At 39.5% G+C, this 17,766-nt stretch overlaps 1 protein-coding gene across 11 annotated transcripts in view; it reads left to right on the top strand.

Moving 5' to 3' along the window:
- CCDC30 (coiled-coil domain containing 30) overlaps positions 1-17,766 on the top strand; it is a 137,214-nt gene that overhangs the window by 90,363 nt on the left and 29,085 nt on the right. For all 11 annotated transcript variants that reach the window (XM_046662520.1, XM_046662519.1, XM_046662515.1 and 8 more), the window contains 2 exons: positions 1,170-1,379; positions 4,716-4,870. In XM_046662520.1, coding sequence (XP_046518476.1) covers positions 1,170-1,379; positions 4,716-4,870 — 365 coding nt within the window. The remainder of the gene's footprint in view (positions 1-1,169; positions 1,380-4,715; positions 4,871-17,766) is intronic.

Genomic DNA, 17,766 nt, shown 5'->3' with positions numbered 1-17,766 from the left:
ATTCATTTATTTGCTCAGTAAATATTGATTAATCATCTACTCTTAGGCCCTTTGATGGGCCTTGGATACTGAGAAGTGAATAAAACCCATGGTCCCTGCTTTCTTGAAACTTAAGACTGTGGAAGAAGGATGACAAGTAGATAAATACATGTTTAATTATAAATTGTGATAAGTTCCGTGAAAGAAAGAAATGTGGCACAGTAAGTAAGGAGACCTCTTCAGATTAAATCATCATGAAAATTTTCTCCTACAAAGTGACATTTAAGCTAAAACCTGAAGAAATGGCAGGACACTGTTGAGGCTGTTGCTATGGCCCAGGCTAGAGATGATAATTATCTAGACTAGGGTAACGACACAAACGACACAAATGGATTGACGCAAGACATGTTGTGGAGGTAGAGTGACAACATGTGCTCAATTGGCTGATGATGGAAAAGGAAGGCTCAAGGATGACTCTCAGGTTACTGGCCTGAACAAAAGGTTGCTGGTGGCATCATTTACTGAAATCAGGAAGTCTGTGAGAAAAACGATTTTGGAGATATGGGCAGAATCAAGGAGTTTCATTTTGGCAGTTACTGGCCTAAAGGTGGTATTTTAAGTCATGAGAATGAATCTAGAGAGAGAATGATCCACTCTCAAGGCCTAGGAGAGTCCAATAATATTTAGATGTTGGGTAGAATCAGAGCAGTCTACAGAAGAGACCGAGAAGGAACCGCAGAGAGGTAAGTGAAAACTGGGAGAGTTTGATATCACAGACTCCAAGAGAGGAGAACTTTGTGAGATAGAAGTAGTAAACACTACTGAGAGGTAATTGTCCATTGGATTTATTTTGGCAATGGGGAGGTCAACAGTGCCCTTGGCAGAAACAGTTTCATGAAGTAGTGGGAATGAATGCCAGCTTGGAATAGATTGAAAAAAGAGTGGAAAATGTTTAGACTAGGCATGTATAGACACTCTTAGGAAAATTCCTTTGCCCAGCTGCCATCTGGCTAGATAGACTTTGGCAAAACTTGCTAACACATGGCAGCTCCAGAGGGGTGATCAACCACATGACATTGGTATTTGTCAGCTCTTGGAGGCTGCACTCGTTTGAAAGCTGCTTATTCTGGCTCACATTCACGTTTGTTTCATGCTTATTTTCATCACTCTTATTTATTCCCCACCTCTAGATCAAAATGGAACTAAAGCAGGCCCAGCAGAAGTTGTTAGACAGTGCAAAGATGTGCTCATCACTCACGGCAGAGTGGAAGCACTGTCAGCAGAAAATCAGAGAACTGGAGCTGGAAGTACTTAACCAGGCTCAGAGCATTAAATCACAGAACAACCTACAGGAAAAGCTGGCTCAGGAGAAATCCAAAGTTGCTGATGCAGAGGACAAGGTAATTATCCTCACGCTTAATAAAGAGCATGCAGCGGATACCGCCACTGAAATCCTGTTTCCCGAAGGATTTTAAGGAATAGATATGGTGAAAACTTGATAGAATTCTAGGATTTCTCTTTATTCTCCCATGCTTTCCTCTCTTTTGACTTCACTTGCTCCTACAGTTCCGGTAAATCTTGTGTGTTTATTTTAAACTGCATGAACTTAGAAAGGGAAGTTTCATTAAAGTTATAACATGAACTTAACTGACTGAGACGATATGACTTTTGTTCTATACTTTCAAATTTTAAGGGACTTAGTCTCCTCTCATTTGGATCCCGTGTTTATATGATTTTTATTTTGTAATTTTTTTGTTTTTGTTTTTGTTGTTTTTGAGGAATATTAGCCCTGAGCTAACGTCTGCTGTCAATCCTCCTTTTTGCTGAGGAAGACTGGCCCTGAGCTAACATCCGTGCCCATCTTCCTCCACTTTATATGTGGGACACCTACCACATATACATGGCTTGCCAAGCGGTGCCATGTCTGCACCTGGGATCCGAACTGGCGAACCCCAGGCCACCAAAGCAGAATGTATGCACTTAACCGCCGCGCTACTGGGCCAGCCGTATTTTCTAATTTTTGGAGGAGTTTGTGACTGAAATGAATCATTTTGAAATATTGCCCCTGCATTGTGGATTCCCCAGCACCAGGTGGCAGTAGTATGTAACGGTTGCACGTTTTGATCAGTGGGTTTGTCTGAGTCAAATCTTAACATTAAAACAAGCATCAAAAAGTAGATGACAGCAATCTGAATTAAACTTGAAAGCTAATGTTGAACTCCAGAAGCAGCACAAGAGAGTTCATAGTGTAATTTCATTTATATGAGGTTCAAGAATAGACAAAATTAGGCTATGGTGATAGGATAGTAGTTGTCTTTACGAGGGGCGTTAACTGCGAGGACATGAGGGAATCTTCTGTGGTGCTGGAAGTATTCTGTATCTTGGTCTGGGAGATGGTTATATAAGCAAAACTTCATTGAGTTGAGTATGAGATAGATATGTCTACTTTACTGTATGTATGTTATTACTCCATAAAAAAGTAGTTTCAAGATTGGTAAAATTTTTAAATTTAGACAATACTAAATATTAGTACTGGAATTTGTGCAACAGGAACTTTTATATTCTGATTGCAGTTAGAAGAGTAAATTAGTATAAACGCTTTGGAAAGCAATTTGACATTAGCGTGTAGGTAGGTTAAAAATATATACACCATGCAACCCAACACTTCTACTACGAGGCATAAACACTAGAGAAAATATTGTACTGCACGTATGTATCAGGAGACAGGAATACAATCATTTTCATACTAACATTGTTCCAAATAGCAGAAAATTGTAAACAACCCAAACGTCCACTGACATGAGATCGAATAAATAAATTGTGTATTTACACAATAGCACACAACAGTGAAAATGAAAGACAACCTGCACGTACATGTTGTAGTTCAAAATGATAGTGAATGAAAAGCAAGTCACCAAAACCACAGTATGAGTCCAATGCTACTGTAGCCCAAATAGTACAAAATAAAAACTATGTCATATAGAGATATGTATTATTAAAGGAAAAAGAAAGAAAATGATTAACACAAAATTCAAGATGTTGATTTTCTGAGGTGAGGAGAGGAGGATAATCAAAGAGAGTCTCTTGGGTTTGAAGCCCACAGAGTGGATTTCAAAAATATTGGAAATGTTCGCTGTCTTAAGTTGGGTGGCAGGTTCAAAAGTTTGGCCTAGGTCCTTGACAGAGAGGCCAATGAGTTGAGACTTTCATCTGTGGCGTTAAGAATGAATATCTTTAAGCAAGCATTTTCCCTAGGCGGAACTAAATGGGGCAGCTCAAAAGAACTTGACCTGTCCTCACACGACCTGGCTGCCCACTGCCGTTGCCCTTGGATCATTCTACATGTTCACCTCTGCTATGATATGTGGGCTCTGCAGGGACCTAGGGCTGATGCAGGAAGCCCTTCCCTTGGAAAGGACTGCCATCCCCTGGCATTCATTGAATGTCTGTGGGGAATATGATGACAAACCGTTGTAAAGGAGTCATTGTTGTGTCAGGAATAAAATAGAGAGAGAACAGCTATTCTGCTGAAAACTATCATTCAGCAAATATTTACTGAGCACGTACTATAAACCAGTCACAATTTTAGGTGGCACAACGGTTTATAAAACATAAGTAAACAAACTAAAAGAAGATTTATCTAACAAAACATTTTTCTAATGACACTTTTAATCTAACATAAATTCGAAAATAAAATTATATACCTCTCTTCCAATTCATAACTCTTATTTTTGGTTCTACAAGGGCATTAAAGAATGTATTACTGGTGCTAGGCAATATGCTAATAGGTTACTTGATTTATAAGAGACTTCTACTTTGTTTTGAGATATTACTCATGAATCTAGCCACGCTGGAGAAACTAGACACTCTCACACATTGCTGTTGGAAGTGTAAATTGGTCTAATACCTAGGGAGACACTTTGGCATTATCTATTAAACAAACAAATATAATAACTCTTCCTTAGCAAATCCACATCTCATAAGTTATTCTAGAGACGTTGTTTGTAATAGTATGAATTATTATAGCAAAAGATTGGAATCAACCTAAATGCCCATCAGTATGGGGCATAGTTAAATATCCTTACAGTGGAAAAGTATGCAGCTGTAATAGAGAAGACAATGCTATATATGTATAATATGGAAAAATCACTGAGTGTATTGTTATAATAAAAGCAAGGTACATAGGTATATATAATATGGCATTATTTGAGTAAAAAAATGTGTGTATGGGGGAGAACTATATAATAATATTTGTTCATATATGCATAAATCAGTTTCTGGGAGGGCACATAAGACACTAACACCAGTGGTTAGCTATTTGGTGGAGGGAGAGAGAGGACGGATGGGAAGGAGACTATTTACTAGACAGTTTAGTGTACACACTCACGTTAGACTTTGTGAATGCATTACGTATGGCAAAACTTAGGAATTTGTTTTAAAACAAGGGGCATATATGTATGGTGACAGATGGAAACTAGACTTTTGGTGGTAAACACGATGCTGTCCAGACAGAAGCTGAGATATAATGAGGTACACCTGAAATTTACAGTATGCTCTAAAGCAATGTGACCTCAATAAAATAAAAAATAAAAATGGGTAAATCTAGCCATACTCTTTACTTTAGATGAGATTTGTATGTTAGCACTACTGTATTTGCTATTTATGTGGGATTTCCCTATTTGGAAAATAGGTCACACTCTTCTTAAAGTTTTATTTGTAAACTTTTTTCATTCAAGATCTTGGATCTGCAGCAGAAATTAAAGCATGCTCAAAAAGTCTGTGTCACAGACACTTGTATTTTGGGGAAGAAGCAACAAGAAGAAAGGATAAAAGAAGCAATGGAAAATGAAGCTAAAATAAAGCAACAATACGAGGAAGAGCAGCAGAAGAGGTAAGAGGAGCAAAGAAGTCAGTTTCCCACGGGCTAACCGTGATTGAGTTTGCCAGCCGCATCAACGTACTGGTGTATTTCCTGTGTCCCCGCTGGAGTAAACTCAGTCACACGCCTTCTTATTTACAGCACTTACCACACTGTGTTCGAATTGTTTATTTCCTTGTTCGTCTTTCGCACTAAAGTGTGGGGCCCTTAAGGACAGGAATTATTTCCTGTTGTTCTGAGACACACTTGGTACACCAGTGAATTTTCTTTAGTGACTGGATTGCCTATGAAATATGATGCTCTGGGATTTGCTTTTCTAACATGATTGGCACAAAATGCAGACTAGAATGAAGTTGGTGTTTTGTATTTATCAGCTGATTTTCTTCAAAAAATTTCCAGGTACTTTATGGTATCTTAATCATGAACAGGCTGCTCCCAGATAGGAACTGTCTAATTTTTTTCCTAAAATTATTATGGTTATTATTAGGATTCTTACTTAAATGATCTTCTTGGATGCCCTAGACTTCAGTAACTGATGCTTCTTATTTCTGTGGCACTCAGAGTGATTCACATATACTTTAAGAAAAATATGGTTTGGGGTTGGCCCCGTGGCCGAGTGGTTAAGTTTGCGTGCTCTGCTGCAGGCGGCCCAGGGTTTCATTGGTTCGGATCCTGGGTGCGGACATGGCACCACTCATTGAGCCATGCTGAGGCGGCGTCCCACATACCACAACTAGAAGGACCCACGACTAAGAATACACAGCTATGTACCTGGGGGCTTTGGGGAGAAAAAGGAAAAAAATAAAATCTTTAAAAAAAGAAAAAAAAGAAAAATATGGTTTTAGCCACTGAAAAGAAATTCAGACATTCACCTATACTATGAATCTCAGAAACAATTTCAGCTCTAGTGTAGGGCCTGGCACTCAATGAATATTTAGTGAATGAATGAATGTTTGAGTAAATGAATGAATGAGTGTATGAACGCATGATAAACTCACCCAGTGAGGTACAGTAGAAAAATCCTCATCTCACTGTCGCTTCTAGCAGGATAGCAGCCCATCCTCCTGTTATAATACGACAGATCCTGAATAAACTACAGTAATTATACCTTTTAAAGTATTACTCACAAAGCAAGAGAAAGCCCTACAGGCAAACATAATGAGATAAAGCAAAAATAATGAATGGTAAAGAAACTGGTAAGTCAAGCGGAAATAACAATATCAGCCCGCGGCTCAGGAGAAGCAGCTGAGGAAGTTTGCCACAAGGTAGGAGAGTTGAACTAGAGACTCCAGTATGAAGCTGGGAATCCTGAGGAGCTAAAGTGTCCCTCCACAGGCAGCCCCTGGCTTCCTAAATAAGAAAATCCAAATGATCTCCACAGGAAAGCAATCCCAATTGAGATATTAAGGATTCCCATATATTAAGTTTAATCAAATACAAGCTTACAATCAAAACAATCACCAAATAACACCAGGAAACTGGCTACCATGAATGAAAGTCAGCAGAAACAACAAACACCAGATTTCTAATCGCCAAGAACCTCAGCGATTGGAATTACAAAGAATAGATTGTAAAATGACTGTGTGAAGTTTTTAAAGAAAAACATGTCATCAAAGAATTGAACAAGGAAAAGGGCTGTTTAATTTTCCTGAAACTTGCTTTCTTATCTCCAAGGTGGGAATAGCAATACCAGTTCTATACGTCTTTTGTGAAGATTGGCTGAGAAAAAATATGTGGAAGTAATATTTAAACTAAGTATAGGAAAATGAAATATGTAGGGAAATTCTTTTCCACAAAAAGGGGACTATCTAGTGTACGTGGTTTTGTAACCTGAGGAAAGCAACCCCAATTTAGATGTATTTAGATTGTAACCTACCTTTTCACTTAAAATATTATGATCTGTTTACCTGCCATTAAATCTTCTTCTAGAACATTCTTTTAATAATATACCATAATTTATTTAATCAATTTCTTATTGTTGGATATTTACATTTTTCCCAGTTTCTTGTTATAGCAAACTATGATGCAATAAATATCCTTGCAGCCAAATTTTTGTGCATATCCTTTATTATTTCTTTGGGATAAATTCTGGCAAGTACAATTATAATTACAACTGCTCATTATAAAATTTCAAATACTAAAGACCTGTATAAAATAAAAAGTGTAAGTTGTTCAGGAGTCTATCCTTCAGCAACAGCCACTTTAAGTGGTTACTACATACTTCTCAGATTTTTTTCTGTGCATACACGTATATTTTTTATCATTCTTGTTTTGTTAACAAAAGTTGAATCATTTTAAATATATTGCTTTGGAACTTGCGTTTTTATAACATGGACATCCTATTAGTCACTCAGTAGCCATATCACCTTGGGCAAGTTTCGTATCCTCTCAGCATCTGTCCCTCCCTGCCTCATGGGATCATTGTGTGGATTGAATGAGTTGCTAGCAGTTGGCTTGTATCAGTGTCTGGCACATAGTAAGTACTTGGATCAGTCAGGGCTCAATCAGAGAAGTAGAACCATATATTTCATAAGAGATTTTTTATGGGGATTTGGTCTTATGCAGTTATGGGAGCGGGTCACACATTCTGTAAGACTGTGGTCTTTGCGGCTCACGCTGGAGCTTGAAGTCTGCAGGGCAAACAGTTCAGAAAGTGAAGATGGAAATAAAGTGAGGGAGAGCAATGGAAAGCTGGAACCCATGAGCACAAGCTGAACCCACAAGGATGGACTGGCACCCATGTCAGTGTTCACTGCCTCCAACCTTGATAAAGTAGGTGTCCTGCAGGAGAAGCTGGTCTCCCTGATCGAGGAGCTAAACAGACATCTGGCCCAGGAGATGCAGAAGGGGAAGGAGGATCTGGAGGAAGGTGGAGCTGTTCCAGGCCTGGCTGTTGCCTCACGCCAAGGTGAGCAGCAGATAAGCGCCAATATTTATGAGCTACAAAAGCACCCGCTCCGACTTTCCAAGAGTAAAAAGGAAAATGCTTCACTTCCACCCTCCAAATCTTGCACAAATACATCTCTTGTAGGCCACTCTAGCCAGAACATACGTGGAAGGAATTCCTAGCCAAGTTGACACATTTTACAAAGCCACTACTAAAAAGGTGTTATTATTGTTGTTTTTGCAATATTTGATGTTATTGTTAATGTTGTCATAATCATCATCATCTTCTTCAGTGAAGTGAAAAATGTTCATTTTGACTGGAAGAAAATGTCTGGGGATAAGGGAAGTGGCAAAAAAATGAGGCTAGAAAGGTAAGCTAAGCCTGGCCATGCCAAGCCTGACCAGCCACATGAAGGAGTTTGGACATGTTCATGGGAGATATTGGTCTTTTTTCCTTTCTTGTAATATCTTTATCTGGTTTTGGTGTTAGGCTAATGCTGGCCTCATAGAATTAGTTAGGAAGTGTCCCCTCTTCTTCAAATTTTCTGGAAGAGATTGTAGAGAATTGATATGATTTCTTCCTTAAATGTTTGGTAGAATTTACCACTGAAACCTTCTGGGCCTACTGCTTTATTTCTTGGAAGGTTACTAAATATTGATTCAGTTTCTTTAACTAGATACCGGCCTATCCAGATTATCTATTTCTTCTTGTGTAAGTTTTAGTAGAATGTGTCTTTTGAGGAATCGGTCCATTTCATCTAAGTTATCAAATTTGTGGGCAGAGTTGTTCATAAGACTTTTTTATTGTCCTTTCAATGTCCATGGGATCAGTAGTGATGATCTTTCATTTCTGATATTAGTAATTTTTATCTTCTCTGTTTCTTGGTTAGTGATGCAGGCTTGGCAAGCCAAGGAGTCGAAAGAAAGATTTCTTGGACTCTCAAGGTCTCGTGCTCCTTTATTCAGAGAATAGCATGGGGACAGGGCCCATGGGTAGTAAGAGCTGCAACATGGGGACAGGACCCATGGGCAGCGAAGAGCTGCTGGCATGGGAACAGGACCCATGGGCAGTGAAGAATTGCTGGATGGGGACAGCACCCATGGGCAGCGAAGAGCTGCAAACATGGGTTGAGGGTAGGGCTAAATTTACAAGGCATAGGTATGTGAGTTATCTCTTCATAAGACAAAGGAAAGCTTATGTAAAAAAATCGTTAAAATGGTATCAGTGTAGGTGGGGTCTGGTTATTGGGTGGCTATAACTTTACATAAGAATCAGGTTAGGGGCCAGCCCTGTGGCCGAGTGGTTAAGTTGGCACACTCACTTCAGCGGCCCAGGGTTTCACTGGTTTGGATCCTGGGCGTGGACATGGCACCGCTCGTCAGGCCACACTGAGACGTGTCCCACATGCCACAGCTAGAAGGACCCACAACTAAAATATACAACTATGTATTGGGGGAATCTGGGGAGAAAAAGCAGAAGAAAAGAAAAAGATTGGCAACAGTTGTTAGCTCAGGTGCCAATCTTTTTTTAAAAAAAAGAGTCAGATCAGATCAGGTCAGGATGATATAGATCAGTGTGTAGGCCAGGATGCCTTGGGCTTTTCTCCCTGGGGAAGCCTTGATCCTCATCATAAAACAGCCCCCTGAACCCATTTGGCCCTGAAATCTTTTGGGAATATGGATGATGGTCCATCTTCTGTAACTACTTCCAGCTGTACAAAGTCATAGAGCTGTCCTTAAATGAGGCCATAGGGGTACAGGCAGGAAGTTCAGTGGACAGGAAGGTTGTGCCTGCAGAGTCCAAGGCTGACAAGGTATACAGATCCTCTGGAGATGAGAGAATCATTTGACAAGAAGTGGTCCAGGAGGTGAAACTTTGTTGACATGTGAAAGACAAACAACAAAATAGACAACAAATTATAATAAGAAATATAAGCAATATGATTAACCCAATGAATAAGGCTTTGAAAAGTAGTCCAGAGACCTGGTCCTGACCAGGAGTTCAACCAATCATTTAGGGATAGGGTAGGGTCAGACATGGATTTAATTTGGTGACTCATATCAGATAGGAAATTTGCATAGGGCTTGCATGTGCCAGATGACACTTTTGATTCTAATTGGGGAAGGAAAATTGAGGCAAGGTGATCATACCAGTGGAAGACAGAATGGATCCAGCATTGTTGTAGGTTGGGTAGGTTAGCAGGGGGAGATAGAGTAAATGTAGTTCTACCTTGCATCCAGACAAAGCCTAGGCTGCATCGTCCAATCCATTCAGGTGGCAGCCAAGGCCATAAGTTGGAGCCACATAACCATTGAGTGCTTGGGTGCTAACCAATGTATGCTGGGCCGTCTATCCCAGTCAGTCTCGAATCAATCAGTATTTTTTAAGGCTATGATATAAGAATACATATAATGGGGAATTTGTCCCTTAGGTCAGATGTTATTAGGCCACATATCACAATTGTGATTGCTTTGTTCCCAACATAGAGTGGCCTTTTGACTGAGTTGACCACTAGTAGGAGTGACCCAAACATATTCGTACCAAATTTGGTATAGTCCATCCTGTGTGCATCGATAGGTTGGGGACTTTACCTTTGGAACTCATTGTTTATGATCCACCTGTGACAAGGCATATTTAGTTAGTATTTGGGCAATAGAGTTGAAGGAAAAGGTTTGATTGTGGCCAGGGAGCTCCCAGGTATCAGAGACAGATGGCCACAAGGAGACATTATGATTAGTAATAGATGAATCTTGTAGAAGAGCTAGAATCTAATATCCATGAATGCGTACTATAGCTTCTACTGAAACATAATTTTTCTCTCTAAAATCACCCTCATTTTTACAAGAGACAGCCAAATTAAGATTAACTGGTTTGCAAAATAAGTGTAGTTTCAATAAAACTGGGTCCAAGTATTTACATAAGTGCAGCAAGAATAGCAATTGACCATATAGGCTCTTTTAAATCTGGTTTGCTGGAATTTTTTAATGAGGAATCTCAGATTGAACTTTAAAGCCCTCTCGAGGGCCAACCCCATGGCCGAGTGGTTAAGTTTGTGCACTCCACTTTGGTGGCCCAGGGTTTTATTGGTTTGGATCCTGGGTGCAGACATGGCACTACTCATCAAGCCATGCTGAGGCAGCATGCCGCATGCCACAACTAGAAGGACCCACAACTAAGAATATACAACTATATATCCGGGGGCTTTGGGGAGAAAAAGGAAAAAAATAAAATCTTTAAAGGCCTCTCGAGGCCAGAAAAGCCAAGGCAAGGACTTGCCATAAGATTTTGCCTGCAATACCTACAGATTTGGGTGGACTCCTCTCTTCTCGAGGTCCCCCAAAATATTTCAAGGTTCCTTGCACCTGCCAGATAAGTGAGCTTCCTTACTTACCAGGGAAGATTGTTGGAATCTCTGTAAACAAGGAACCAGGCCAATATTTCCAAGTGGCTTTATTCCACAAAGTCAACCTTATTCCTCAAAGGCACTATTGTCATATCTGAGGTTGTATGTTTCTCTCAAATATGACATTCCAGTCAAAGCCTTGGTAATATAACCAATGTGTCCTGTTATAAGGAGAACAGATTCTTATTGAACTTATGCAAATAACTATATTGCCAGGAAATAACCTCACTCACTCACTGAGTTTCCAAATTCTGGAGGGATCAAGTAGGGAGAAAAAGATAAATGTTTCAGTTCTGCTCACAATGGTATAATTTCACCAAATTGCTATAAGTCATAGTTAGCATAAGAGAAAAGAGAAAAAGATTTCCTTAAATCTGAGAAAACAAAACAAAACATCAAAAATTCAACAATATTTCAAACAAAAGTCACAAAAAACTAGAATCATCCTCATCAGTTCATACAGTCCTGTGTAATCGACTCTTGATCTTAATCTTCTGTTAGCAGATTTATGAGGTCATCAGTTTCTCCATTACAACTCTGTAATTTCTTACCCAGTTCAGTTTTACAATCTGAAAGTTTATCAGAAACCTGTATTCTAGAATCCTGTGTCAGAATCCTTTCCATGAATTTCTCTGCAGAGGAAACATTAAAAAAAAAAAAAGAACACTTCTTTGAATAGGAAACAATGCTCACTGCAAAATAAAGCTCAGTTATCCATTCAAAGTGACAACAGAAACAAGACCAGTTAAAACAGTCGAAAAATCTTAGGAGAGACCTCTTTCTTTCTAAATATAGGAAATTATTTTAGCAAAACACAGATTTTCTGTCTTTTAGGTAGACTTCGAGCAGGCCAAAAGTTCAAGAAAATTATCCTTTGAGAGAAAACCAAATTTTAATTTCTACACCAGCTCATTTTTAACATTAAGACTCATTTGTTTAACTGGATTTACTTTAATCTTACCCAACTTGACCAGGCATAAAACTCCTTTCTGAATTTCTCTTTCACAAACCTTCTACAACTTTCTCTTTACATTCAGAATTTGTCCCATGCTTTCTTTCTTCCCTTCTAGTACTTTAGGGCAAATTTATCTTTCTTAACCCAACAGACAAAAATACTTCCATTCTTTATACCCTCTTTACTGAAAACATACATTTTTACTTTCCTTAAATACAGAGCTGTTTTCCTTATTAATTTCCAGTAGCTTTAATTACATATATTAATTAGAATTTTTAACCCTTACAGACCCTAGTAAAAACTAAAAAACTAAGCAATTATGAAGCACCTTTTATATCAGCATTCTAAATACTTTTCATAACTTCTAGGAAACATGCTACCTCACAGTAGTAAAACACAGGTATGTTTGCTAATAGACCCAAACATCCTTTAGCCTCTCTGCAATAAGAAGCCAAAGGTAGATAACCTAGACATATTTAGCAATAATGTTTCAGCATCCCATCCTATCCAAAAATGACCCAGATACTCAGCAAATTTTTATCATTTAACTTAACTTTGCAAAACTCTAAAATTTTAAGTTACCGAAAAGAATTTGGAAGCTGTTTTTTCCCAACTATACAGATCATAAAACATAATTATTGTACCCAGAAACTCTTACCCGTTTTTATCTATTTAAATCATTTGTTTCCAACAATTAAGTTCAGATTACCCACAAAAACCTCATGAGATATTAGACAAAGTTAGCTATCATTTAAAGCTATTATTTTGCTGACAAATTTCTAACAGACAACATGAGCTTATTTGACTAGTAAACCCAGGCTGCATGTCTGCATCATATCCAAATACTGACAACTTTGAGGACATGCCTATTTCAATCAAACTGAAAGACTTAAACAAGCTTTCATTTACCAAACATTAATTCACATCACATTAACTTGAAAGACTTTGGGTTAATTTCTACTACATTTAGAATTTATGTAAGCACTTACCTTAAGCCAATTAAACAGAGATCTTGACTTTGGCCATACCATCCAGAGGTAAAATATCACACATATATAACATACATATAGCCACACATACACAGTGTCTCCACAGATATTGTTTTAAAATTAGTGCTAAGAATCAGGTACAGTAATACAAAGCTTGCCAGTTATGAATCCAAATTTTGTTTTAAGGCTTTTTACCAATATTTGTGGAGAAGACACTCAAGATGCTAGCTTTTTGCCAAGGGCATGCTTATAGCTGTTTTTTCCTTTTTCCCCTTTTTTTCTCCTCAGTCTTAGGAATTAGTGATGGGCTAAATAGTCCCCAGAGGATTTGTAAGCTCTTTTTTTTTTTTTAAGATTTTATTTTTCCTTTTTCTCCCTAAAACCCCTGGGTACATAGTTGTGTATTTTTTTTTTAGTTGTGGGTCCTTCTAGTTGTGGCATGTGGGACACTGCCTCAGCATGGCTTGATGAGCAGTGCCATGTCCACACCCAGGGTTCAAATTGGTGAAACCCTGGGCCACTGAAGCAGAGTGTGTGAACTTAACCACTCAGACACGTGGCTAGCCCCTGCAAGCTCTTTGAGATAAGGGAAATGGGTGGAACCTGAACTGCCTCTAGAGCTGCTTTTCCAGCCTTACAAGGATTTTCCAAGGACAGTTGCTCTTGACTTTTCAGATACTGGGTTGTAACTCAAATGACATTCTAGGTTGATCTACCTGTCCAACTACATCACAAAGGCACAGAGAAACCCCTCAAGTTTTCTCTAAGATGCAGTTTCTGGGGCATAACCCTCCAATTGGAAGTGTTTCCAGTTAATTAAAATGCACCTAAGGGGTGAGTCTCTGGGGATGCTTGGGGCGTTCCCCATGGCAGTAAAGCCGGTGTCTAACTGACTGCGGCTGGAGAAAGGGTGCAGAGCCCAACTGTGGGTGTCAGCATTATTATAAGATTTAGTCAAGTCCCACTCAGCCTGGGCACTTAGTCCCTGAGCCAGCACAAGTCGAGACAGGGAAACAGGAGGCAAAGGCCTGGAGCTGGGCGGGGACTGGCGCTCCCAGTGCCAGGGTTGAGAGTTAAGTCCCTGGCAAAAGTGTTAAGTTTTCTATTTTACGGAACGTCCAGGTTCAGCTCAGGTCCAGCCTGAACTTAAACTTGACTTGGTGACAACAGAGCTGGTGACGGAATGAAACAGACAAAGAAAGGAAAAGAAGAGATCAGGCCTCACCCTCATGGCCTCTTCCCTATGGTTATCAAGATAAGGGTCACAGACAGTTCAGTGCAAGAGCACACAACCCCAGCAGGACAGTTCACAGAATAAATCACAGGTCTCCTATCCTCATAACTGACTCAGTAGGTGACTAAAATACTCAACGAGTCAACTGCCAAGAGAGGGCACCCAACTTGGGGTTGCTGGCATGATTGGGCCTGGAAACCAGAGTTGGGGGGCTCCCAGGGGTGGAGCCTTTGACTCTTTAAAGATTTCTTTGTTTCTCACTTGCAAAGTTCGGAAGGAGCCCAAAATGGCCACTGTAACTTTAAGAGATGAAAGGAAAGGGTCCATTACCTTGAAAATCCCCCCTGAACCTAGGGCAGTGTCCTACCTGTTGTTCCACCTGTGGGGTTCCTATAGCAAGGCGTGATGGGGGCATCCCCCTGCATTGCATCCCTTGTATACCTTCCCTATTGTGCCTGGCAGTAATAGGTGCCTGGTGAATCGTCCAAGAGATGAAAGAATAGAGAAAAACAGTGAAGAATTTTCCACCGGTCTCTGGGACATTCTACCCAATTACATCCTGGAGCCGTTCTCCCAAGAATGGGTTGCCATATTCAACCCAATGTTAGAGTTTGGTACTTTCCTTGAACTGGAGTCCTGATTGGGACTTTCCCACGGTTTGGACTGTGGTCAGGAACCCTAGGGAGGGATACTAATCCAGCCTTAGGAAAAGAAACCTGCCAGGGAGTCTTGGAGATCGGCGACCATGCTAATGGCTTAAGTGGTTCACCAGCGCTAGACATGGCGTGAGGAAGGATTAATTCATTCTTCATCACCCTCAGGCTTAAGGTACTGACTCTCTTAAGGCTGGATGCCATTATTTGCCCCATAGATTAGCCATGGGCAGCAAATGTGGATTCCTACAGCTGTCTGACAAGGTTCCTGATGGAGAAGTGAATTTAGATCCATCCTTGAAAAAGAGGGAGGCACAAAGAAAAAGAACACCAGAACTTAAGCTCACAGGCCAGTGAAGCAAGATCCGCGTATGGGCCACCAGAAGAAATGATGTAGGCTCTGATGCGGGCTTGGCGAGTCAAGGAGCTGAAAGAAAGATTTCTTGGACTCTCAAGGTCTGGTAGTAGTGCTCCTTTATTCAGAGAATAGCATGAGGACAGGACCCATGGGCAGCGAAGAGCTGTTGGCATGGGGACAGGACCCATGGGCAGTGAAGAGCTGCAAACCTGGGTTGAGGTTAGGGCTAAATTTATAAGGCATAGGTATGTGAGTTAGCTCTTTACAAGACAAAGGAAAGATTATGTAAAAAGTTGTTAAAATGGTATCAGTGTAGGTGGGGTCTTGTTATTGGGTGGTCCTATAACTTTAGATAAGAATCAGATCTGATCTGGTCAGGAAATCCTATGATTCCCAAAGGATGATATAGATCACTATGTAGGCCAGGATGCCTTGAGCGTTTCTCCCTGGGGCAACCTTGATCCTCATCATTTAGTCTGGCTAGAGTTTATCAATTTTGTTGATCTTTTCAAAGACCCAGCTTTGGTTTCACTGTTTTTCTGTATTGTTTTCCTGTTTTCAATTTCATTGCTTTCTGCTCTAATTTTTATTATTTCTTTTTTTCTGCTTTGTTTAGGCTCATATTGGTCTTCTTTTTCTAGTTTCATAAGGTGGAAGCTTAGATAATTGATTTTTGATCTTTCTTCTTTTATAATATTTGCTTTTAAAGCTATGTTTCTCTCTAGCACTTTTCCTGCATCCCATAACTTTTATAAGTTGTATTTTTATTTTCATGTGAAATCATGTAATTCAAAATATTTCTAAAATTTCTTTTGAGACTTCTTTGATCCATGTATTATTTAGAAGTGTGTTCATCTAATCTCCAAATATTTGGGGATTGTCCATCTATCGTTCTGTTATTAATTTATAGTTTTGTAATATTATTTTAAACAGTTGTATAGCATTCTGGCCCACAGATATATCATGATTTATGTAAAATACTTTTTAGACTTTTTTTGCTGTTATAAATAACGCTGCAATGAATGTCCCCATACATAAGACTTTGCCACTGCAATGAAGTATGGTAGGCATTATGCTGAGGGAGATTTAGGATGCTGTGATAGCACATGGCAGGAACACCTAATCTATTCCAGGGAGCTCAAGAAAGCCTTCCTCAAAGAAAGCTACTTAAACTGCAGGCGAAGTAGTTGGCATGGGAAAGCTAAGTAGAGACTATTAGGCAAAGGAAGACCTGGAAGAGAAAGATAGGGGAAAAAGCTGGAGTTGCAGGGGAGGAATAAGTGTGGAGGGTGATTTGTTTCAGGAAGTGAAAAGAGTTCATTTTTCCTGGAGCAAAATGTTTTGGATAGAGGGAGTGGCAAGAAAATGAGGCTAGATAGGTAAGCTAGCTAACAAGCCATACTAAAGAGGTTGGACTTTCTCTTAAGAGTAATGGGGAACCACTGAGGAGTTTCAGCAGAGGGAGTGGTGTGATCAGATTGTGATTTAGAAAGAGCACGCTGGTTGTTTTGTAAACGAAGAATTGAAAGAGAGGTTAAGGCTACTGGGGAGAGAGGGAGTCTCATCAATCTGTCAATTTTATAATTTTATACATTGGCAGAACTGGTTTGTTACCCTTTCATTGTTCAAATTCTCTATATAATATAGGAATTAATTTCTAAGATGTTCATGCGTTGCTTTTAAAGTTTGACTTGCTACTTTTCAACAGCAGTTTCTAGCTCTTAAGTTCTACTGCAGATAACTCAAGGGTTTTTAGTTCTAGTAGATTAAAATTTCCCTGTCAGTTCCAAAACTTATCTCTTAGTCCCGTCTCTTGATCAGAAATTCAGAATGGAACCAAAAAAGAAGAAGTAGACAGGAATAGCAGGGCATTGCTCAGGTGTATAATCAATTAGGTGAAACAGCTGAAAGGGAGCATGTTGTAGCCACAAAATAACGAATAAACATTCTATAGATAAGAGAGAGAAGTTGAGTTTTACTTGAGCCAAGGTGATGACTATAATCTAGGAAGGCAGTTTCCACAAAGGAAGACAGCGTTCTAGAGTAGCATGGTTTTCAGTACAGTTTTACAGCTTTTTAGAACAAAGAAAGTACATTAAACACTTCCAGGATACGTAGTCATCAAAGTTTCAAAGAGGTATTCAGTTGCAAGGTCAACAGGCCCCTGATGTCAGAGAAAGGGAATTTATCCTCAGGAATACTAGTATTACCAATAGGGCGTTACCGAGAACTGGCGTCATAGGAGGGGAAGAATGCATTGTCTTAAAAGAGTGCATTCTTTTACTTTGAGATAATGTTTAATGCACTCTTTAATGGTTAAGCAGAAGTAAAATGTATGTTTGATAGGCCATAAGTCAGGCTTCTTTAGTTCAAGCCGAATCAGTTTTGAAGCAGAACAGCTACCCCATATTCCTGAATATGTGAAAATC

This window comes from Equus quagga, chromosome 5 (genome assembly GCF_021613505.1).
Source record: "Equus quagga isolate Etosha38 chromosome 5, UCLA_HA_Equagga_1.0, whole genome shotgun sequence".
Lineage (NCBI taxonomy): Eukaryota > Metazoa > Chordata > Mammalia > Perissodactyla > Equidae > Equus > Equus quagga.
The sequence above is the reverse complement of the archived record's forward strand: the minus strand, read 5'-3'. Positions and strand labels throughout refer to the sequence as shown.